The sequence below is a fragment of the Dryobates pubescens genome, chromosome 1, assembly GCF_014839835.1.
Source record: "Dryobates pubescens isolate bDryPub1 chromosome 1, bDryPub1.pri, whole genome shotgun sequence".
NCBI lineage: Eukaryota > Metazoa > Chordata > Aves > Piciformes > Picidae > Dryobates > Dryobates pubescens.
The window spans coordinates 62,011,412-62,033,897 of record NC_071612.1 but is presented as its reverse complement, the minus strand read 5'-3'; the positions used below and the strand labels follow the sequence as shown (position 1 = coordinate 62,033,897).

General features: G+C 51.5%; 1 protein-coding gene across 1 annotated transcript; it reads left to right on the top strand.

Moving 5' to 3' along the window:
- Positions 1 to 185: 185 nt before the first annotated feature.
- Positions 186 to 21,744, top strand: TRAIP (TRAF interacting protein). The gene is made up of 15 exons (XM_054166939.1): positions 186 to 283; positions 1,567 to 1,624; positions 2,901 to 2,984; positions 7,505 to 7,544; positions 10,134 to 10,261; positions 12,944 to 13,038; positions 13,471 to 13,584; positions 14,519 to 14,606; positions 16,161 to 16,250; positions 16,483 to 16,571; positions 17,763 to 17,918; positions 18,113 to 18,161; positions 18,699 to 18,824; positions 19,326 to 19,376; positions 20,847 to 21,744. The coding sequence occupies exons 1-15, from the start codon at positions 186 to 188 to the stop codon at positions 20,973 to 20,975; spliced, it is 1,395 nt and encodes a 464-aa protein (XP_054022914.1). The 3' UTR covers positions 20,976 to 21,744.
- The last annotated feature ends 742 nt before the right edge of the window (positions 21,745 to 22,486 follow it).

Here is a 22,486-nt window from a genome sequence, read left to right as displayed (position 1 = left end):
GAGACACGCCCCCCCGAGACACGCCCCCTTCACGGCCCGCCCCGGCCTCAGGCCCGTGCGGGCCCCGTGAGGTCACTTCCGCGCCGGGCCGGAAGTGGCGGGCGCGCGGCCGGATTTGAATCGCGTGGCGCCGCGCGCCTCTTCCGGTTCTGGGGGCCGCGGCCCGGCCCTGCCGAGCTCTCGCCATGCCTATCCGTGCCCACTGCACCATCTGTTCCGACTTCTTCGACAACCAGCGGGATGTGGCTGCCGTGCCCTGCGGGCATACCTTCCACCACGCCTGGTGAGCGCCGCGCCCCACCCCGCTGGCTGCCGGGCTGCGGCCGTCCGCGGGGAGCGGGGCGGGCGGGTGGGTAGGTATGCGGTGTCAGTCCCGTAGGGCTGCGGGTTCCTCTAGCTGGAGCGAGTTGGTGGACAGGTCTGCAGCTGTTTGTCCTTGAAGCCCCTTCCTGCAGAGATACGGCTCAGCCTGCTCCGCGGGGCTCTTGGTGCGCTACGCGGCTGGTACCTGATGTGCCCCTCCGCTCGTCCTCAGCTGCCTGCTGCCTTGGTTCTAACCTGCACAAGCCCCGGCCGCTTTGGCAGCTTTAAAGGCAGTAGTTCCGTTTTTCAGTGGTTTAGAGGAGCTGATGAAGCTGCCGCAGGATCCTCGGCTGTGCTGTCTCTCCCGCCTGTGGCCTCCCCGCTCTGGCAGGGCCAGTGCCAGCAGATTGCTCCTACACAGGGTGTTCATGGGAAAGGAGCGGTGTTAGATTATAAGAGAAGCCTTCCAGGCAATTTCATGCTTTTACAGTAACTGTTTTGCAAGTGTTTGTCTTGGAAGGAAATGTTGCTTCTGAGAAAATAAATTCTGTGTGTTTGTGGAGGGAGCAGGCATTTGCTTTTTTGGCTAACAGACTTGGAGAGACACCACCGCTGGCAGGTGCAGTGGTCACTTCTCAACCAGCAGCACAGCTCGGGCTTGCTCTCCTCTAACAGCTTCCAACAGTAGCTTGCCAGCTCCAGATTGTTACACTGCTCCAAAAATAAACTGTTCCGAGTGTGATCCGATGCCTTGGTTGCAAAATGCATTTGTAGCTCTTCTGGGGAGCCCAACAGGTTTGTGTTCACCATCTTGGAGCAGAGACCAGCCCAGTCTCCATCGCTCTGCAGATGCATGTTTGGTGTCAGCGGCACCCTTTGGAGCTGACCAAACTGGAGATGTCTCAGCCGTTGTATCCTGATATAGCAGCTCTTGTGTCGCTCTGCGTGTGGATCCGTTTGCTGCTGTGAAGCTACAGTTGTTCAAAGGCTCTCTCCCAGGGAGATGCAAGCTCTGTAAAGACTTCCCTGGTAAAGATAAGCTCACATGCTAAATTCAGCTGGAAATTGTCTCAGAGGTAAAAGGAGAGTGCACGTGCTGGAACACTGCGTCCCCGTTAGCTGCCCCTCTGGACTAAACGCTTGTGCTTCTGGTTTGGTGAAAGGAATTGCATCCTGCAGTCTCCTGGGAATTGAGGGGTGACCCCTAGGAGCAGTGCTTCTGGATTTTAAGGATTTACTGTGTGTTTTCTTGTTCTTTCTCAGTCTCACACAGTGGTTTGACACAGCACCAAGCCGGACATGCCCGCAGTGCAGAATCCAGGTAAAACCATCACCTCTGTACACCTTAGTATTCCTGTGGCACAGTGCTCTGCTCAATGGCACCGTGGAGTCCTGGTCTGAGCCTGTGGTGTATGGGGGGAAGGGGTCACGGTGTGAAGTAGTGGGAACTGTCATCCCCTAAAACATCCCCCAAAGGCTTAGCGAGTCCCCCCCCCACTCAGCCACCCTTCTGATTAGAAGGATGGTCTGGGGGTGCTCTGCTGTTGTCCTGACTACAGCTTCTCTAGGAAGGGTTTCTGGGGTTTTGTGGCTTTTATTTAGGCCATGTAAGTATTGGCACGATGATAGAGAGGGCAAGAAGGGTTCAATAAGGACATCAGAGTTACATTTATAGGGTGCCCTGCCGCTTCCATTGGGTAAGCAGCTCATTCTGCTGTGCATGGCCATTATAATCCAGCCCTCACTCTGCACCACTTGGCCCTTTGTTGAGTAAAGCCAAGGCTGGGGAGGGAAGGAAGGATGTGCTGTGCTCCTGAGATGGGCAGCCAAGGTTTGGGGATCCAGTAGCTTAGCTGGGACCTGAACTTCTTTGAAGTCACTTGTCACCAGCCTTAGTGCTGCCAGTATATCTCAGTCTGTAGTGGCTGCAGGAGGTGTTGCCTCAAACTCAGACATAGGATTTTAGCCAGCTGCAGCTAGGGCTTGTTCCGTGTTCGTGCTTCTTTCTTCCTCTCAAGGTCTTGGCCCTTGTTCCTTCGCTGACTTGTTGATTCCCTCTGTTCTTCACTGCCTCTTACATCTCTGGGTTACCATGGAGTTATCGCGAAATAACATCTTATGTAGCAGTAACTATGCAATTAGCTGGTGTCATGACTGTATATAATACTTAAAACACAAAGCTGTAACTGCATGGGGGAGGTGTGGAGAGCTATCAAATTCAATTACAGCACCTTCTGCCTGCAGAAAGCAGCACGTACTTCTGTCTTAGGATTTGGCATCATGTTAGCTCAGCGTCAGCTGCTTGGGCCTTAGCTGCCAGAGAACAGACTGCGCTTGATTCAGAAGTGCCTGAATCTTTCTGCCACGGCTCGGGAGCTTGGCTGGAGTCGCGCTTCCAAAACTGAGTGTGTGTGGGGGGTCTGCTGCTGTGCTGATGAGCCAAAGCAGAGCGTCCTCACCAATGGCATCAAGCACGTGATCTGACTTGCTTTTCATGGCCTTGTGACCACGTAGTACCTTCTCCCCCTCTGTCTGCCTGTCAGCGTGTTGTGTGTCCGTATCTGTGCCCATCAACCTCTTCTGTCTCCTGTGTTTAGGTCAGCAAAAGACACATCATCAATAAGCTATTTTTTGATGTTGTCCTGGAGGAGCAGACAGCACCGGATGCAGAGACCTTGCAGGTAATTTGGGTGGTTCTTCTGTGGTCTGATGCTTCAGAGTCTTGGATGTGTGGTCCTCTGCCAAGAGCTGCTTCCTGAGCTTGTGCTCTCTGTGCTGTGTTTCAGACCTGAAGCACATCAGTGTTTCTTGCCTGTCTGCCCTCCCTCTTGGTCCTTGCCCAGTCTTGCCTGTGTTGTAAGGAGGTCTCTGTATGGCAGGTTAGAGTTCACAGGGTCACAGGATGTTAGGGGTTGGAAGGGACCTCTGGGGATCACGGAGTCCAAACCCCCTGCCGGAGCAGGACCACATAACCATATAATCTAGTGCAGGTCACACAGGAATGCATCCAGATGGGTCTTAAAAGTCTTCAGAGAAGGAGACTCCACAACCTCTCTGGGGAGCCTGTTCCAGTGTTCCTCCTGACCGAATCTCATGTGGTAACTCAAGAAGCCTCCTCTACTTCACTGCTGTTCCCTCTCATTCTCACCTTACCTGGAGACTTGAAGCACTATCAAATAAACATCCAACTGCTGCTTCTCCCTTGGGTCTCAAAGCCTTGGGGAGGAGGCTTTGGAGCTTTTACAAAAGGCAGGAGAAGGAAAATACTAAATTCTATGAACTACTGGTGGTATCTGGCTCAGTTGCATTTAAGCCCTGCTAACACCTCTGGAGAGAAGGGGCTGCTGGAGAAAGTGCCATTTCCTCACTTTTCTGCAGGTGGGTTTGAACAGACTGTAAGGAAGTGGGGAAGGATGCTGATAAAATCATAGACTGGATTGGGTTGGAAGGGACCTGTAAAGGTTGTCTAGTCCAACCCCTCTGCAGTGAGCAGAGACATCTTCATCTAGAGCAGGTTAAATCAGGTTAAGTTGGGGTTCCCTAAGATACATTAGGAAAGGGACTGCCTAAAGCTGCACCAGCAGTGGTGGGCAGTGCTGAGGCTGGGTCCTGGGGGGTAACTTGGAGAACTTCACCCAGCACCTCAGCTCCTGCCAAGTGCCACCTGTAGGTGTGTTGGAGCCGTGAGTGAGGAGGGATGAACACAGAGTGGCTGTTCCGTGTTCTCCTCCTTCGTCTAGTCTGGATGAAGCATGGCTCCTTATGTCTTGGAGTTATCTGTGCCAAAACAACAACAACAACAAAAAAGTAGTTGGTTGACCTTGGTATAATGGGACGCTTGTACCCTCTTGTGTTTAGAATCAGCATGTGCAGCAATTACCATAATTAGCAGTTGCCATGACAATGCTGTATGTATATCCCATGTTTTTAAAAGAAAGCCAGCCAGACTGTAATGTCAGTAGCACCCTCATCCTCCAAGATGGCTAATAAAGCAGCTGAAGGCCAAAGTTATTTGTGCTGAGAAAATGAAAAAGCATCTCTGGGGCTTTTGGAGCCGTGTGCCCCAGCAGCAGAGCGATGGCTGGGGGCAGATAAACATTGCCTCGAGTCACATCCTCCTATCTGTTCTCGCAAGTGTAAATACACGAGTGAGGGACTTGGAAATAGGTTGACGGCAGAAAATTGCCCTAGAAAAAGCTTTCTGTTCCCTCTCACCCCCAGTTTGGGATCTAAGATGGGTTCCTCCAGGCAGGCTGTGCTGAAGATCTGCTCCTTTGCTCAAGGGTAGGATAGCAGAGCTGTTCTCTGCACAACAAGTTTGATGGTAACTCGTCTTGCTTCTACAAAGCCTCTTGTGTGGCTGTTAGAGCAACATCTAGCCCTGAGTGTGTAGCTTTCCTAATGAGAGGTGAAGGAAAGAGCCAGCTATTTTCTGTGTGGATTAGTGAGTTGGTTTGTGTGGGTGTTTACTGTCCCATACAATGTGTTCAAGAGGGGATTGGACATAGCACTTGGTGCCATGGTTTAGTAGTCATGAGGTCTTGGGTGGCAGGTTGGACTTGATGTTCTTTGAAGTCTTTTCCAACCTTATTGGTTCTATGATCCCTCTTGCTGCTGGGCTGATGCTGGTTTGTTATTGGCTCCATGTTGTGCATTGTCTTGTTTCTGGAGGACTTGGAGTGTGTGAAGAACATGGGTGGTCTTCCTGGGTGGGATTTAATGTCCATCGAGATAGAAGTTTACTCTGCCATGGGGTATCCGATTCTGGCCTGGGCAGCAGTTTAGCAAAGCAAACACATGGTGGGCCATCCCCAGACTCTTTAAAGCTGAGGAAAGTATTGGAGACCTCCTCAACCAGAAGCAATTTCACCTGGAAAAGCCTCCAAAGCCAGGATTTGTTGCTGACCACTGCCTGTTCCTGTAAGAGCCTGGCTATAGAGTGGTACTTAGCTCCATAATCAACTGGAGCTGTATCTGTGCAGCCTGCAGATGTCCTGAAATGAGCATTTGGCTTCCAGCCTTGAAAGGATTGGACTGGGGCAAGGGAGTGTGCTTCAGTGTGCTAGAAAGCAGAGTGCCTCGCTGTGGTGCACTTGTCTGGGGGAGACCAACAGGACACTTTCCTGAGAACCAGCCTTATGCACCCACTTATAAGTGGTTGGAAGAGCCCCTTCATAATCTGAAACCTCTTCCTCTTGCTGCAGAACTGTCCATGTTATCTTTTGGATGATAATTGTCTTTGGTGCTTTTCCTCACTCTTGCTTCTGCTCTGAAATGTTTACAGCCAAAGGGCAGTGGTGGGCTTGGTTTGTTTCCCACCACTGGTCGTTAGCTTCAGCTGAAACTTGCTTCCGTGGAGTCGCTGCAGACCACAGGCTGAATGCTGCAATGTGTCCAAGCATTTCTGGGTGCTGAGTCTGGATTTATCCTGTGTTGCTCTTAAAGGTGGTCCTTGGTGATCAGAGCAATCTTCATGTGGCTGTTCACAGAGCAGAAGTGTGAGTTTTGGGGTGTTACACCTCAGTGTAACAGCCTGGAACCTGGCACTTCACTACCCTGATCTGGGTAGCTGAGCCCTTTCTTCCAGAGGAGACCAGGAGACTTTGGCTGGTTCAGCTTGGTGAAAAGGAGGCAGGCGGAGGAGGAGGAAGATTCCTGCCTGTAAACCTTCTGGGGAGGGTGGGAACCTGTGAGGACAGCTGTCTATTTGTGGTCAGGATAAACTCATTTGATCTTAGGAAATTGTGGTCTTGTAACTCATGCTGGCAGAGAGAGGAGAGCTTCTGTCAGCGGAGTGAAAATTTGGAGCAGCCTTTAGGAGCTGTGGTGGAGGATGAGGGATTTCAGATTAAGTTGATGAATGAGGTAATGTTACATAGCTGCCCGCAGCAGCCTGAGACTTCTTTGCTATCAGGCTAATTAGCACATCTTGTGAGCTCACTAATCGTTCCTGAATAGGACTCTGAGGAAGCTACTCCAGAATAGTTCCTGCAGCAGAGTTAACTCCGTGTCAGCCCTCGGGCTGTTGTGCCCCCAGGGGCAAGTCCAAGTCAGCTCTGCTAGGCTTTGCACTGAGTCCCTTCTGCTTACCCGGCTTTACAGCCCATATCTCCTGCTTTTGCTGTCACTAGCAGAGCTTTGCTCTGGTCCCATCAGGTCCGTGGTCACTGGCAGTGCTATTCTCAGCTCAGATTTGCATGTGGTGTTCCAGGTTGCACAGATTTGTGTGCTCTGCTTCAGTACTGTTTTGGCATTTTATTATGGTTTTATTCCACTGCAGTTCCTGCCTGACTTCTTCCTCTGCAGTTCTCTAACACAGCTTTTAAAGTCATATTCTGTTGACTCTTTCCTGTATATATTTCTCTCTCACTTGAAAAAAAAAAAAGGGCAGCATTATTTATAGATAGCCTCTCTTTGTAACCTCTTTGCACTTCCTTTGGCTATTTGCCAGTGTTTGTAACTCCTATCACTTCTTTATGTGTAATTTAAGCTATGGGGCATTTGCTCTCTCTTTCTGATCCTTAGTGAAGGTGTTAGAAACATTTGACCTTCCCCAGACCCTCACAGCACCCAGGAGGTCTTGCAGGCCCTCAGTGTGTTGTGGAGTGGTTTAGTGGTGATCTGTTTATGGCTGTTGGGCTGAGCTGTTAGCTCCTATCAGCATCCAGATCTGCAGTGCCTTAGTGTCAGTCAGAATGCTAGCTGCTGCTGTTGGATGGTATGCTTGGTTACCTTCTCAGACAGTTGGATGTGCCCTCCTGTCTCCCACCTGCACCCGATTAAAGTTCACTTCAGTTCAAAGCAGCTCTCAATCCAGTTAGTCTGGCAACATCCCAGCCTTATTGCCTTGTTTAGGTAAAACACTATAAAAATTGTTCCTGTCTGATTTTTTTTTTCTGTGTTTCCCTGAGAGCCTTCCAAAATTATTCAGCTAAAACAAGATGACTGACAGTGTGAGAAACACAAGGTTGACAAGGCTAAGATGAAACTGGGATCTTCTTCTCTGTCCCTGAAGAATGCCAGTTGGAGGTGCTCTTTGCATTCCTTGTGATATTACACGGTGCTTGCTGTTACCTTGTGCCCTTCTTAGCTGCTGACTGGTGCTAATGTCCTGCTGAGAAACCTCCTGAGTCCTCTTAAGATCTAGTGGAAGCTCCTCTGCAGGGAGTTTCCTAATCTGTTTGTGTGTGTTGTGTTTCAGAATGAACTGGACAAGGTGAAGGCTCAGCTCTCCATGAAAGGTGAGTTTCGGCTGCCTGTGGGTGATGAGTAGCTCGTAGTCTGTGTCCTGGGCTTGCTCTGTGTGAGGTGCCTTGCCCAGGCCTGAGGAGCCCCCGTGCAGAGCCCACCTCTCTCTGAAGCCAAGGGCGTGGTGCAGGCTGCAAACTGTTTTGCTGGAGCAGCTTCTTCAGAGGTTTATCTGAGGCGAGGCCACCTAAAGCTGTACAAAGCTTGTATGACACAGAGCCTGCAGCCTGCCCAGCTCTGCTGTAACTGAGAAGCTCTCTGCAAGTTTGGAGACACAGACAATTTGTATTTTTCTGCCCCTCTCCTTAGTCACAAGCCACCAGAAGTGCAGCAGAGCTATATCTGGAGCAGGCTCGTTGGAAGCAAACCCCTTGGTTTGCTCCCTGAGAACTCAACAGCTGCATATGGCAAGGGCTCTAACAGCTGAGGGGGTAAGGAGAGTGCCCAGGCAGCAGTGGGATTTGTTTGGCTGTTGCAGTGCCACATGTGTCGTGTGAAGAGCAGACGGAGTTCAGTGTGTGTGCGCTTCCATTTTCCCATCTTTAATTTTAGAGGATGTTTGAGGGAGGGAGGAAGAGCAAAAGCCCTGGAGACTTGTCGATGGGTTTTAAGCGTCGTCTGTAGGCAGCCTGTCATCAGAACATGAGTCATGAGCAGCGAAAGGAAAATGTCACTCTGAGTGACAGAAATCCGAAGACACAGTAGCAGAAGAGAGGGGGGGAAAAAAGTCTTTAAAGAATGCTGGGGGCTCACCCACACCCTGAGAGTCTTCCCTCTGCCTTGACTGCATGCACGAGACAGACATGAATAGCCAGGAGGTTGAGGATTCAGTCCCTAGCCTCAGAGAGCTGTGCAGACCATGCGGTTCTGCTATTCTGAGGTCTGTTCTCTTGCCAGCTTGGTTGAGTTTAGTGACTTGGTAGAGAGCCAGATCTTCTGGGGAAGGTGGCTGGGATTCTTGCTAGGATGTTCTCCAAGAAACACTGCTCGAAGGCCTGCTCATCTTCTCGGCTTCTGGTGAGTAGAGGTTGGGCTTGACATTCCCTGTCCCATTCTCTTTTCATATTGGAAACGAGAAGCTCCTTCCCACCTCCTGCCTCTTTTGCTGTGGGCACTCTGCTCTCTGGTGGTTCTTGTGTATAAATTCTTCAGTTAAAAGGATGTGCTCTATGCTGGAGAAGGGCTGTGCAATTGCCAGTCTCTGATCAGCTTGCAAATGGCTCTAGAGGCGCTGAGCTCCCAGTAGACCCAGCAGGCGCTGTGGGAGGCACAGTGAATGAGCTGAACACTCATTCCTGTAGCACAGGGAGGTTTGACTCCTGCCATCTGCCTTTGGGCAGCTGGGAATGGAGGAGGGGGAAGCCCTAACTCTTTTGGTGATTGGGGAGTCCCTGCAAATGCAGGGGAGCATCTCAAGGCTGTGCTGCCTCTGGTGGGGAAGGGTTTTTCAGATCAGTGGAGAAAAAAATGCTTTGCTAAGAAATGTTTCACAACTCACCTGGGTGCTTCTGCTGGGATGTGTTCCTCTCTTCCCCAGCCCCACGTGGCTCTTCTGCTGTCTGATTGAGCAGTGAAGCTGGGCTGCAGGTCACGCTGCTATAGGATGTAGTGGCACAATTTGGAGCTGGATTGCTTGCAAGGAGAAACCATGTTTTGGAAAGGCACTGATTGGCTCTCCACTATGGTCAGACTGGAGCCATGGGTGATTTTAGCAAAGACAGGAGATGCTGAGCTGAAGACTTTACCCTGCTCTCAGCAGGGTTAGACAGAGTTGTTGCTTTCCCTCATTACCCAACTGCTTTGAGCTTTCTAGTGATGCTGGCTGTTCCCTGCTGGGGTCTGTCAGTTCCTCATGGTGATTGTTGCTTCCTGAGCTGTTGTCCTTTGTCTCTACAACACAGATTGTGCTCTGGTGTTTTCTACCACCTCTCTGGTAGTCAGAGGCATATGATTTGTTACTGGATTGCCTACCTGGGGAGGGACAGCAGGACTTGAAGGTTCATGACCTGCAAAAAGTGGGTGCTTTGGGGACCCTGCCCAGCAGAGCTCTGCTTCTCTGCCTCTCACCCTTTGACGCTGGAGCCATGGTGAGGGCTGTGATGCAGCAGCAGGGTGATGCCGCAGCAGGGTGGGGCACTGCACACAGCTGTCCCAGGGCTCCACAGGGCTGCTCTGTACATTAGGCTCCATGTGGAAAGGACAGGCTTGGGGCTCAGCTCGCCAGCTCTGCCACAACTTGGTGTGACTAGAAGAGTTTCCCCTGTGCAAGCCTGCCTGCGAGCGTGTGCAAGATACATCAGCTTAATGCTAGCAAGGCTGGCACTGGAAAGCTATTAAAGGGAACTTGTTATCTTTAGTAAAGAAAATCCTGAAGCCTGCTGGCACTGGGAGAAGCAATTGCTCAGTACAGACCCTGCTGCAGACAGCACTTAGGGAAATGGCGCTCTGTGGGAATGGCTGACTCTGAGCAGCCTGGAGCCCGAGACTGCAAGCGGTTCCTGTTTGCTGTGCTCCTGCTGCTGTGGGGCAGATAAAGTCAGGGTTGCTGGGCTGTGACCTTTCTCTGTTTTCCTTTTTTCCAGAGAAAGAGAAGCGGGAGTGCCAGGCTCTTGTGGATGAGCTGAGGGACACTCTGGATCTGCGCAATGCCACGATAGAGTCGCTCCAGAAGGTGCTGGGAGAGACAGAGATGCTGTGCTCCTCTCTCAAGGTACCTTTCCTGTCCCCAGCAGGACTTGGGCACTAACTACCGTGCTGTTGGTGTTAGTTTTACTAGCGGGGCCTGTGGAGATCTTCAACAAAGATTGTGCTGGTGAGACTTTTGAATCTAATGCCTCAAGGCTCCTTGATCTCTGAATGACACAAGGGCAGTGGAGCTGGGTGCTCATTTCACTTTTATTAATCCAAAGTGAGTGATGTCACTAGTCCTGAGGTCCTGCCTGCATTCCAGTCGGGAGTGATTCAGAGGTGTAAAAGCCAGGCCTGTGGCTGCCTGCTCAAGGCAGAGGTGGCTGTGGTGGGCAAGAGATGCCAGCCTAGCCTGGGAGACTCTGGCTGAGCCTTGCTAATGAAGTGGCAGTGCTGATCATAAAGGTAGCAGCATGAGCAGAGTGCGAGAGCTGGCCCCAGCGCCCCATTGCCGAGCACCGGCTCCCTGCGGCAGAATGTTCTTCTGAAATGGGCTCAGGCCAGGCGGGATTCAAGGAAAATTAGTTTCTTAGTTTGTCTGGAGGAGAAATCAAACTGAAATATATGGAGGGGGAGTTGCAAGCTTCAGCTGAGTGGGATTTGATCCAGCTAACTCTCCTGTCTCTGTGCTGTTGCCAGGGCTTTCCTTTGGTGAGGTTAGTAATGTGTGAAGTCCAGGGATCAAATATTCCCCTTGTTTCAGCATGCAGTGACTCAAGCTGTAGTCATGTACTGTGCATAAACAACAAGTGGAAAAGGCTAAGAGCAGGAGCTGCTTTGTTGGGCTGTCTTATAGTGAGAGGAATGACTCTGCCTTGGTGGTGGGCTGGGCATTTTCTGCCTGTCACAAGAAGGTGGGGTTCAAGCGTGTGGGTTTATGAGCTGCAGGCTGAAAGGTAGGGTAGGGGTCAATTGCTCCCCAGGATCCCTTCTCCCTGGGCTACGAGTCTGATTTGGTAGCCTAAGCTGTAGCATGTTCCTTGACCTGCAAAGCCAAATGGCCCAGGTAGAGCTTGTGTGTGGGTCATGAGGTTGTCTGCTATATGCAGCTGAGCTTTTCCTTCGAGGACCCAGTCCCAGAGGTCTGCCTGACACTAGCACCATGGCGTTGTCGTAGGGCAGGAGATACAGAAGGAATTAATGTGAGACAAACCTTGCTGTAAGACAGCACAACTTCTTTTGTCTGATCATGGGATTATAGCCAATCTGCTTGGGTGTAAAGGTAGCCTGGGCCTGTGCCATGCCCATGTGTGCCATGGGATCTTGGGTGTACCAGTGGCGAGGTACTTCTGATAGTTCCTACTCCTACAGAAACAACTGTGATGGTGGGAGCTAGTGCTTGCTGCTCAGCATCTCTGTGCTTGGCTTTCCTGCTTTGGTACTTCAGGAGGAGACTCTGGTTATCTTGCCTATTGCAAAGATTTCTGTATATGCTTAAGTCCTTTTAATGAAAGCTGGACAAGGCAGGATTAGGGACCTGGAGGTATCTTTTCTGTGGTGTACAGGGTTTCCCAGCTGAGTGCCAAGCACTGTCTTATACTGCATCATTAAAGATTAAAGCACTAAACTTCTGCAGTGAAAATAGAGGCTTAACTAGCTCTGACGCAGGTCAAGCCCACAAGCTGCAAGCCATCCCTCTCTTCTCCTAGCACTCTCAGCTGCTGCTGAACCTCTGTGTGAGAGTTTGCTGTTGTTTGAGGCTGTCTGAGGTAGGGAGTCTGCTCCAACCTGGCACAAAACACTGCTTTGGGGAACTGAAGTATAGAGCGCTGTGCTTAGGAAGAGCCAAAGATGGGTTCTGCTTAAACAGGAACAACACATGAGACTGCAACACTATCTCCTCTGCAAAGTCCCTGCAGTTTCACAGCTGTTTGGTCTCTGTGGCAGGAAGCAGCTAAATTCCTTTCACATCTCTGTGGAATGGAGCTTTATGAGGTAATTTTCTCTGGCTAGACCTCTCCCCAGAGTCACCCCTGTGCTGAACCCAGACCCAGAGCATTTGGAAGATGCTGTGTGAGGTGCTCAGGTGCACTCAAACCTAAACCATGTAGATGCTTTGAAACAGTGCTAATTCAGGCCAGCTTTCTTCTGTCAGACTGCAGGTCTGTGCTTTTCTGGCTCAGCTGAGGCTGTTACTGCTGCCTGCTACTGGAGAGCTTGGCAAGCTGATGGCTGCCAGAGGCTTGCAGTCTCTCCAGGCAGGTGAGAGAGTTGGCTGGGTGGGTATCTGCTTCGGCTGAGGTCACTCCAAAGAGCCCCACTTAGCAATCCTATTTATGCTCTAAGCAGCTAACAGCAAGGAGAATTGGGAGGTGAGAGCAGAGGGATGAGCTGTGCAGGGAGGAGAAGGCGATAGCAAGGTTTGCTTGCTGTGGACTCCTTTGCTTTTTAAACACTAATTGTGGCTGCAGACAGGGCACTGCTCAGCCCCAAAAGCGCTCCCAGCAGAGAGGAGGCTCTGGCATAGCTTCAGTGCCAGACCCATCTTGTGATGAGTGCTGAGCCCCTGCTGCGCTTGTGAGGGGCAGAGCTCAGGGTGCAGCAGGGAGGGAGCTAAACTCTCCTAATCCTGGGCTGCTGAGGTGGTGATAGCATTAAGAGCCAAGGCATGCTCCCAGCTGCCCGCAGTGCGCATAAGCCAGGATGCTTCTCTGACAATCCCCGGAGCCTTCCTACCGGTCTGTGTGTGCTTGCTTCCCTGCAGAAGCAGATGAAATTCCTGGAGCAGCAGCAGGAGGATAACAGAAGCTCAAAGGAGGAGGCCCGCCGCCTGCGGAACAAGCTGAGAACCATGGAGCGGTGAGACCCTGGGCCTTGCAGGCCGGGCTGCACGCCTCTGTCCTTGCAGGGGAAGGATCCTCCTGTGCCTGCTCTAATGTCCACCTCCACATGCTGCGTTTTCTTACCTTTACAGGCTTGGAAACTGCTGCATTAGCACACTGGCCCTCGCCTGCCTATGCTCCTGCCCCTGCAGTGTTTCCAGGTGGTTGCTCTCCCTGTGGAGAGCAGCAGGGCACAATGCTGTGTGCTGGCCGGCCTTGACTTCAGTGCTCCCAGCATGGCTGTTTGCCCTTCTGCAGTCAGAGGACACTGGGGCAGAATCCCAGCCCAGAATGCAGTCAGCCACAGGGCCCAGGAGCTGGGATGTCAGTCTCGTGCACGGTGTGTGTGTGCAGCTGCAGTTCTGTTTGTGACTCATGAGCTCAGAGTATGTTTTTGTCTTTGGTGCAGGATTGAGCTGTTGCTTCAGAGTCAGCGCCCCGAAGCAGAGGAGATGATCAGAGAGATGGGAGTCGGGCAGGCAGCGGTGGAGCAGCTTGCAGTCTACTGTGTCTCACTGAAAAAGTAGGCGCTGTGGGCTTGGCACAGCTGGCTCCTTCTGTCCTGGGTGTGCCCAGGGAGAACCTCTGCTGAGTACCAGCAGGCACATGGGCTCTGCGGAGCTCCCACTGCCTTTTTGAGCCTCCAGTGGGTTTTGACTGACAAATCCCCGGGATGTAGATTGGAGGTTGTCACACTGAAGTGTTCCTGTTGTCACTGTAGTGACATGTGTGTCACCATGGGAACTGTCTCCAGAGTTGTCAGTGCACCTATGAGGTGATGATGATTATTTCCTGCTCCCTTCCTGCACCTGGGTGGAAGCCAGTGGATGGGAGCTCCAGGTCGTGCCTCTGCAGCAGGGCATGGTGCAGCTGTGGCCTCCCAGTGCTCTGTGGCCAGGCCAATCTGCAGCACTCCTCTCCCCTACCTGGAAATCCATCTGGTCCTGCTGGGCAAAACCACAGCTGTTTTTTTTGTCTGTTCTGATGGCAGTTGAATAATTGTAGCTTTGATACAAAGCTGTAATGAGGCAAGTGTCCCTGTGGTGTAATTGGGAATGAATGTGCCATAGCCAAGAGTGAGAAGTCTCTGAAAGTCACTTAGAGCAAAGTCCCTTCTTTGCTGCCAGCATGAAGGCTGCTCTGTTTTGCTTTTGCACTGGCAACTGAAATATCTCTGGATCTGGTTTCCCTTGTGCTGGCAGGATCTGTTCAGGCCCTGTTCTCAGGCATGGTATCCCATGCAGGTTTTATTCCCTCTGGGACAGTGGTGCACTCGATGTGCTGTTGGTCGGTGTTGGTGCACTCTCCACTCTGTTTCCTAAAGGGTTTTATGTTTCATGGGTTTTCTTTGGTGGCTCTGCAGTTGCAGAGCTTCAAATTAAGGACCTTGGCTTGTCTCTGATTAGTTCTAGTTCAATCCTCTCACAAACAGCATGACTTTCCTGGTCTCTTTGCAGGGAATATGAGAACTTGAAGGAGGCTCGGAAGATGTCTGGTGAGATGACAGAGAAGCTGAAGAAGGAGCTTCTTTCTGTCAATAACAAGGTAAAGGGAGTGTCTGAGTCACCAGGGTGACATCTGGTCTATAGATCTCTGTCCATAACTGTGGCCTAAGCCCTCTGCTATGACCTCCTCCCACACACAATACCTCTGCAGGGGTATGGGTCACATGGAAGTGTCAGGCTGGGGTTTCTTGGTTAGGGAGTGATGCTGCAGTGAGTGAGCAGCTCATGGGTGATTGTCAGGAGTTCAGTCTCAGGGAACACAAGTGTGGCAGCATGTGCAGAGCTGGCCAGAGTTTTGCAGGGAGCCTGGACTGGAAGGCAGCATCACACAGGTGCTTTGCTGCTTCTACTGAATTCTGGAAGCAACGCTGCCTTCATCTTGCCACGCTGCTGAGCATGAACTAGCTCAGCTGCAGGCCTCTCCTCCTGCAGAACTGGGCCTCTAGGAAAGGTGGGAGTGGGGATTTGAGCTGGCATCAGTTAGGAGGGCTTAACCCTGGCTTGGCACAACCACAGTCACACTCAACTTTGTGCCTTCAGACAGCTGAACTGGGCCAGGAGCCCTGCATGATGCTGCACGCAGGCAGGAGAGGTTTCCAGAGAGTGGTGAGGACATACAAGGTAGCTCTTCTTGGAGCCTGCCAGGGACAGTCCTGACCTGGCAGACTGTGGAGCTGTTGATATGCCTCCATTGCTGTGCTCCCCATGCTCCAGGCCTGGCTGGGCTGTGTTAGCTCAGGTCAGGAGTCTTTCTGTCACTTCTGGTGCCAGGTGCCCTTGGTAGGCGTGTGTGTGGCCCTGCTCTCCAAGGCGCAGGTGTTCCCTGGGACATCCCCACGTCCGAGCTCACAAAGTGAGAGACTGTGGGTGGACTTGGTCTATTTTTGTTACTCAGACATAGCTGCTGTTGTCCCCTCAAATGGAGAAGGAGGTTCTCAGTTTGCTGTGCTGCTCCTCAAGGGAGTTAACCCCTGTGAAAGGTGCTGCTGGAATCGGGCTGCTGCTGGCTGAGTTCGTGCCGAGCCCCAATTGCCGGCTTGCGTCAGGAGGATACGAGTCAGTGCTCTTGAGGATCCAGAGAGCTGGCTGCACCAGCACTGTGGGAGCTGGCCCAGGCTCCTGAGCTCACCAAAGTCTCTGATGTGGTAGCAGTCCACTTCCTGACCCCTGCTCCTGGCAGCCTTCCGTGTTGAATCAGGCTTGTCCATGTGCCAGGACTGCTGATGCACAGCCCTCCTCCAGCCTGTGGTTTGTAATTCCTGTGCTCTGCTGTGTTCGAGGTCCTGCAGAAATTCAGAATGCAGCCACCAAGTGTTAGAGCAGGGAAAAGCTATCAACCAGAAATGCTCAGGAAGTGCACTGGGAAGGTTCTTGTTGGCCAAGCAGCCCTGGAGATCCCTCTGCAGGCAGCTTGAAGAAATGGGCATGCATTCAGCTGCTCTGATACAGGAGAGATTGGTCAGAGAGGAAAACTGAGCCCTGAAAGAGGGGAAAGTAGCCTGTGCTGCAGAGCATACCACTGGCACTGCAGCTCTGCAGTCTCCCTGGTGTGGTAACCAGCATTCTGCTGTTTGGGGGGGGGTTTGTTCTGCAGCTGCAGAAAACAGTTTCGGAGTTGAAGAAGACAGAGGAGGAGTTGAAAAGCACCCAGAAGGATCTGAAGAATGCAGACAAGGAGATCTTGGTGAGAATATAATTCCTCAGTCTGCAGTAACTGGCAACTAGCCATGGCCTGCAGCTGCAAAGCCAGGAGTTCCAGGCTGGCTCTTGCTCAGTGACTAGGTTACCCAGTCCACCTTACCTTTCTTATCTGCCTCACCTCTGAGCTCCACCTGTTACTAATTTATGGAAAAAGGGCAAAACATCTGCTACTGAATCTTCCCTTATCACCCTGTCTGCTTTCCCTTTCCCCTCAGAGTTTGAAGAAGAAGATAGACATCTTGCAGGATAGTCTGAAGGTCCCATCTGTAACCAGTGAGACACTCAGTCGACTAGTCTTTGAAAGGTTAGTGAAGCCCATGCTTGGGTTTGGGCCAAGGATGGAGATGGCAAGTCCAAAGTAGGAGCTGGGGAAGCAGAGACATGCTCACCTGCCAGGGATTGCAGTAGCATGGTTGTTGTGCTGCTTGTATCCCATATTGTATTGTTTTTCTTGGTGCTGACAAGGTGGTGTTTGGTGTGCCTGGAAAAGGTGGGTGTTTTGGAGGGTTTGGCTCAGGGCAGGATGAAAGAACAGGCTAGGGTATGACAAACTTTTGTTCCCTGTGTCCTGCTAGGGGAGTATCCCTAAATTTGCTCTTCTGGCTGCCTCAGATTTAGCTTTATAGGAGACCAGAGATCTTAGGCAGGCAGAGGAGCCTGGCCTTGAGAATTGGCATCTTTCACAATTTTGTCAAGCCTTTTCTAGTGAGAGGTCTGTGCTGTTACCCCAGCAGAGTAAGCTGTGTAGACAGAACAGCAGGGTGCCAGTCCCCCTGTGTTCTGGGTACTATTGTTACAACACAGACCATCTGAGGGTGAACAGGAGTTCTTTCCCTCTACTCTGCTCTTGTGAGACCCCACTTGGGCTACTGTGCCCAGTTCTGGTGCCCACAACATGAGGAGGACATCGAAATGCTAAAGCAGGTCCAGAAGATGATCAGAGGGCTGGAGCACCTCCATTGTGAGGCCAGGCTGAGTTGGGGTTGTTCAGCCTGGACAGGGCTCCAGTAAGCTGTTATAGTGGCCTTTTGGTACCTGAAGGGGGCCTACAAGAGAGCTGGGGAGGGACTTTTTACTAGAGCTTGTAGTAATAAGACAAGGGGTAATGGCTTTGAGCTGGAAGAGGGGAGAGTGAGTGGAGATTAGGAAGAAATTCTTTACAATGAGGGTGGTGAGACGCTGGAACAGGTTGCCCATGGAGGTTGTGGATGCCCCCTCCCTGAAGGTGTTCAAGGCCAGGTGGAAGGTGTCCCTGGAGGGGCTGGAAATGGATGATCTTTAAGGTCCCTTCCAACCCAAACCATTCTGTGACTGGGACATTGACTATAAACTCTGGGATTCAGATTGTCCTTTCTGTGACTTCTAAGCACAATGAGGGCTCTGATCCTGTTTTCACAGCTGCCTTGCAACTCAGTTGTGCATTGTGCAGCTCTGTCTGGTCTGCTGGGTGGCAGGCAGTGACCTCCTGGTGATACCACTTTGCATTGCCTTGCAGCCCTGCTCCCATGGGACTGCAGCCCCCGAAGCTCCACCACCCAACCAACAGCGATGAGATCGATCTAGACGCTACCTTTGATGTGGACACTCCTGAACATGAGCCCTGCAGGTCTCCCTTGAGACCTGCAAAAAGGAGGAAGATGGATAAAAAGCTGTGAGTTTTCTCTCCTCTTTCTGCTTCTCAGAGAGATCAAAGTCTCTCTTTGTAAGCTGCTGTGTGAGATCAGATAGCTCTCCAGCTGCCTGATGTCGTGCTGCAAGTGCCGTTGTCATTTGTTTGGCCTTGTCTGTCCTTGCCAGCTCCACTTGAATAAATCTCTGCTGATTTGCTCCTTGGGCTTCTTACAGGCCTCCGGTGGTAAATCTGGCAAAGAAAGTTCTGAAGGAAAAAGTGGAGGTAAAAGAACTAGTCTTGAATTTTATTTTTTCCCTTTTCTGTATGCCTTTGATTCTGCTGTTAATAAGCTTGGGATAAAGGACCCATTTTCTCCATGTAGGAGACACTGTGACCATAGACCAGCCCCTCTATAGAACCACAGTAAATGCTTCAAAGTACTTTGCTTGACAGTCTCCTAGAAATGCTGATTGCTGCCTCAGGCCTCCTGGAATTGGGTAGGAGAGGGAGGATGGAGGCTCACATGCTTCTTGCCGAGTTCCCTGCAGCAGATGTGCTTGGCAAGCACAGCGTGGGGCTGACCATGAGGGCAGTGGAGTCAGCTGAGGGGGCTGTCCTCCCAGTCTTGCTGGGTGCAGTGTGCTGTTCCACATGGGCCCTGGCAGGAGGCTTGAAGCTGCTGTTCTTTGGCCTGCTGTGTGGTACAGCAGTAACCACTGTCCTGGTAGCTGTCCTCATTGTTAGCGTTAGTATCGTTCTGTGGGCTTAACCTGCACTGAATCTGCTGAATTTAAGGGCTTTTCTCATTTTGTGGGGCAGAACTGGGCAGATGATCTGGAGGATGATGCTCTTCAAGGACTCTTGCCAGCATTCATCAGGAACTCTGTTCTCTCCAAGAAGCCATCTTCGGGTAGCTTCCTGGGTCCCCACAAGAACACCGGCACTGTGAGTATGACTGTCCAGTTGGTGATGATGTTGAGGGCTGGCACTGCACACCTCTGTCCTGAAGTGACCCTACAGGAGGAAGCAAATGAGGCTTTATGTTGCCACATTCAGTGTGTGGAAAACAAATCTTGGAGCATGACCTGGCTACTTCCCAGTCCTGCACTGCTCCAGGGATGACAGATGCTCATGCCTTTCCTGGCAGCCCTCTGTATCCGTTCTTCCACCTTCTTGGAGCTTTCACAGAATTTGGGTGCTTTCCTTGTATTTCTCAGTCACAGTGACAAAATCCTAAGCCTCCCTCCTGCTTCAAAGGCTCAGCTTACTTCACAAAGTGCCCAAGATAACTAAACTTTACTAATACCCTTCAATCTGTTGTATTGAGTGTTTCCAGGTGCTTGGAATCCCTCTCCAGAAACTGTGGCCTGCAAGGCTCCCCCTTCCCCATAACCAATGTGGGGTGAGGTAGCCAAGGCTCCAGGCTCATTTCTTTCTCTCTCCTAGGTGAGGATGGGATATGATGGCATGGGAGGCAGAACAAAGTTCATACAACCTGTATCCTTTCCTGCAGCTTATGTGGCAGTAGTGATGCAATACACACCTCCTGTCTCTTCCTTCTCTTCAGTTTTGACCATCTTGGGGTGTCATGTCCACAGTCAACAAAAAGGAGTTCCTCCAGGATCCCAGCCTGTCAGATTTGTCTGACTCTGAACAGTCTGAGTTCCACAAAGGCATGCAGGACCTGAATTTGCTGCGAGCATTATCAGAGGTGACTTACTCAGAGAAGTGCATCAACCACAAACCTGTGCAATCTGCAGGGGCTTCCTCTGCCCTTGGGATCTCTGACAGCAGTGTAGCACAGCCTCTTCTTGGCTGCATGCCTGCCAGCCCATGCAGCCAAAGCCTTCATTCCTCTGGGACACTGCTGCTGTGATGTGCCTGTCCCAGTGGGCAGCCCTGCAGCGAGTGAGGGACCTTGATTTCTTCACTGAAAGGGTTGTCAAGCCCTGGAACAGGATGCCCAGGGAAGTGAGGTTGCCACTCCTGGAGGGGTTTAAAAGATGTGCTGAGGGACATGGTTTACTGGTAATCTGGCAGTGCTGGGTTAACAACTGGACTTGATGATCTTAAGGGTCTCTTCCAACCTAAATGATTCTGAGGAGTGGCTGGGCTGGGCTGAGCTCCCACCCTGCCGATAGGCTGCCCCTCTCTTGCCTCCCCCAGACAGTGCTTGCAGAGGGTAAAGCCTGAACTGATGGTTCTGACACTGCTCTAGCTCCTGGTGCTGGTTTTGAAAGGGTTTTGCTCCTTGTAGAAAAGCAGGAGGCTAGAAGGTGTGACCTGATGGAAAACCTCCTGTGGCCTTACTCTGGCATTGGTGGAGGTACACAATGGCAGGTCTCTGGGGACAGGTGTTTCTGTGCTGTCAGTCTGAGGTGAATGGAGAAGGTGGGCAGTTGTCCCAGTGCTGCCTCTTGCATGTGGCTGATGGAGGAGCAGCTCCTTTCTCTGAGCCCAGGTGCTGCAGGCTGGTCTGTAACCCTGCAGCTCTGCTAGCACAGCCTCCACCTGCTCTCCAGTCCACAGCAAGGGGCTGGGCAAGACCTTTACAATCAGTGGTGTTTAGTTTCTGCCACTTCAGTGTCTCTGAAGATTTGTATGATGCCATGTGAATTAAAAGGGACCTGCTGCTCCAAGGACTCTTCCCTTGGGGTGGCTCTGCCTTGGAAGGCTGCAGGCTGTGGCTGCTGTGCCTTTTCCCACACGGTGTCCTGGCCCTGGCATGCAGAGTAGAACTTGAAGCTCTGATGGATGCTGACTGTGTGCCAGAGGCTAGCACAGGAGTGGGAAGCATTTGGAACTCGTGGGACAGGAGCATGCCCCAGCTCTGCTGCTGTGAGTTAGGGGAGTTTTAATTTGGGTGCAAATGGATGGCTAGCCCCCAGGGCTGGTTTGCAGTAGGTATTGGGTCACTTGTGTCCCCAGGACCTTGGTCTGTGTGTTCCTTGACAGTTTTACCTCCAGACAAACCTGGCAGAAATCCGTCCATTAGCAGGGAGGACCAAAAAGAAGGTCTCCAGGCCAGCATCTACAGCTCCTTCCACATCTTCTGCCAGCAGCAGCCAAGCCAGACTAGACAGTTTCCTGCAGTGAGAGCCCCTTCCCTTCCCAGGGCACTGCTGGGCAAGGCAGCTGCATGGCAGAGTGCAGTTGCCCAGAGCCTGGCACAAAGCAACATACAACCACCACTATGTGGGGGACTATTTGCAAAGCATTGACGCTGTGCTGGGGTGAGATGAGCTGCCTCAGAGAGAATCCTGGCCTTGCAGCAAGCCAGCAGGAGACCAAGCCTCTGGCTAGTGCTTGGAGTGATTTACTCCCTTTGTTTTACTACTTCTTCCTCCTGTTTTCATGCAGTTTTAACACTTTTCTCATCTTCTGGCCATCCCAGAGCTCTGCAGTTGGGCTCTCTGACACCAGGTGGAACTGCACTTCTTGGATGCAGCTGCAAGCTCGAGGTATAGGAAGGGCATCTGGGATGTCGGTCTGGAGTGAGAGCAGGGAATAGAGACCTGAACTGGCTCTATGCCTGCTGTAGATAGTTCCAAGAGTTTCCTGGAGGAAGCAGCATGCCCAAGGGCGTCCATGCCCAGCATTGCTAGAGGGTGGCTGTTCATCAAATAAAACATCTTCCTTCTGCTGCAGGCTTGGGGAGACTCACAGACAAGCCTGGGAGATGTTCTGCCTTTCCCTGGTGTGGCCCATGAAGTCCACTGCATTTTTTCACAGGCTTGGCACTGAAATCACTGATGTGAGGAGGATGTGGAGGGTCACCCCCTGTGCTGCCTGTAAAGTGGGAGATGAATGTGCTGGTGTGACCTCTGTTCTGAGCATGTGTTGTGAGACTTGATTGTATGAATTTCTAGTTACTATTTTTTTAATGAGATTGTAGGGGGGTTGTTGGTTTGTAAGTGGTCTGCCTAGTGTCTTGAGAGTTTGGAAGTGCTGGAGAATGGCTGCCTTCAGGGGAGAGGGAGACTGAAGGGGCTGAACCTGTCTGGGATTCTTCAACTTGCAAACATGGGACAAGAGATTCCATGTCTCCCAAGGCCAATTGACTTGGTGAGATATCTTGCTACAGAGTTCTGTGCTGTACAAAAACTGTGACGTTTTCCACTTCCAGCTGTTGCAGGCTGGAAACCCAAGTACCTGGGCTGGCTAAAAAAATGTGTCTATAGGGAATAAAATGTACTGCTGTGTAGACATGTTAACACAATGGGCTTCTGAGTGGTCTCCTTCCACTTCAGCTCGGGTGCTGAGCGTGGGGATTGCCCCAGGATGTGCCTAACCCTTCTGAAACCTCTGATGCCAGCTCCCAAAAGAGCCCTCTGCTACAGGGAGGGCCATAGTGGGGTGAAGCTGTGGTTTAAGTGGTGTGAATCCCAGGGCAAATATCTGTAGACCTTGAGCTGGGTCTTGCCTACATCACTTGGGGCTGACTGCTGAATGACATGGGATGGTGGAGAGCCTGGATTGGCACAAGGATTCAGAGCGCTAGGAAACAAGTATGAGAGGAAGGGAGGGGGACTTAAGCATAGCTAATTCTGGAGAAGAGAAGCTTGGGAGAGGGTCTGCAGGAAGCCTTTTACTTGACTCTCTTACAT

Bases quoted from the DNA above. Each gene is read 5' to 3' on its own strand.
- TRAIP (XM_054166939.1), top strand. From the start codon at position 186: ATGCCTATCCGTGCCCACTGCACCATCTGTTCCGACTTCTTCGACAAC. The intron at 14,607-16,160 runs GTAAAGGGAGTG...TTTGTTCTGCAG, and splicing joins TTCTTTCTGTCAATAACAAG to CTGCAGAAAACAGTTTCGGA. The intron at 16,251-16,482 runs GTGAGAATATAA...CTTTCCCCTCAG, and splicing joins ATGCAGACAAGGAGATCTTG to AGTTTGAAGAAGAAGATAGA.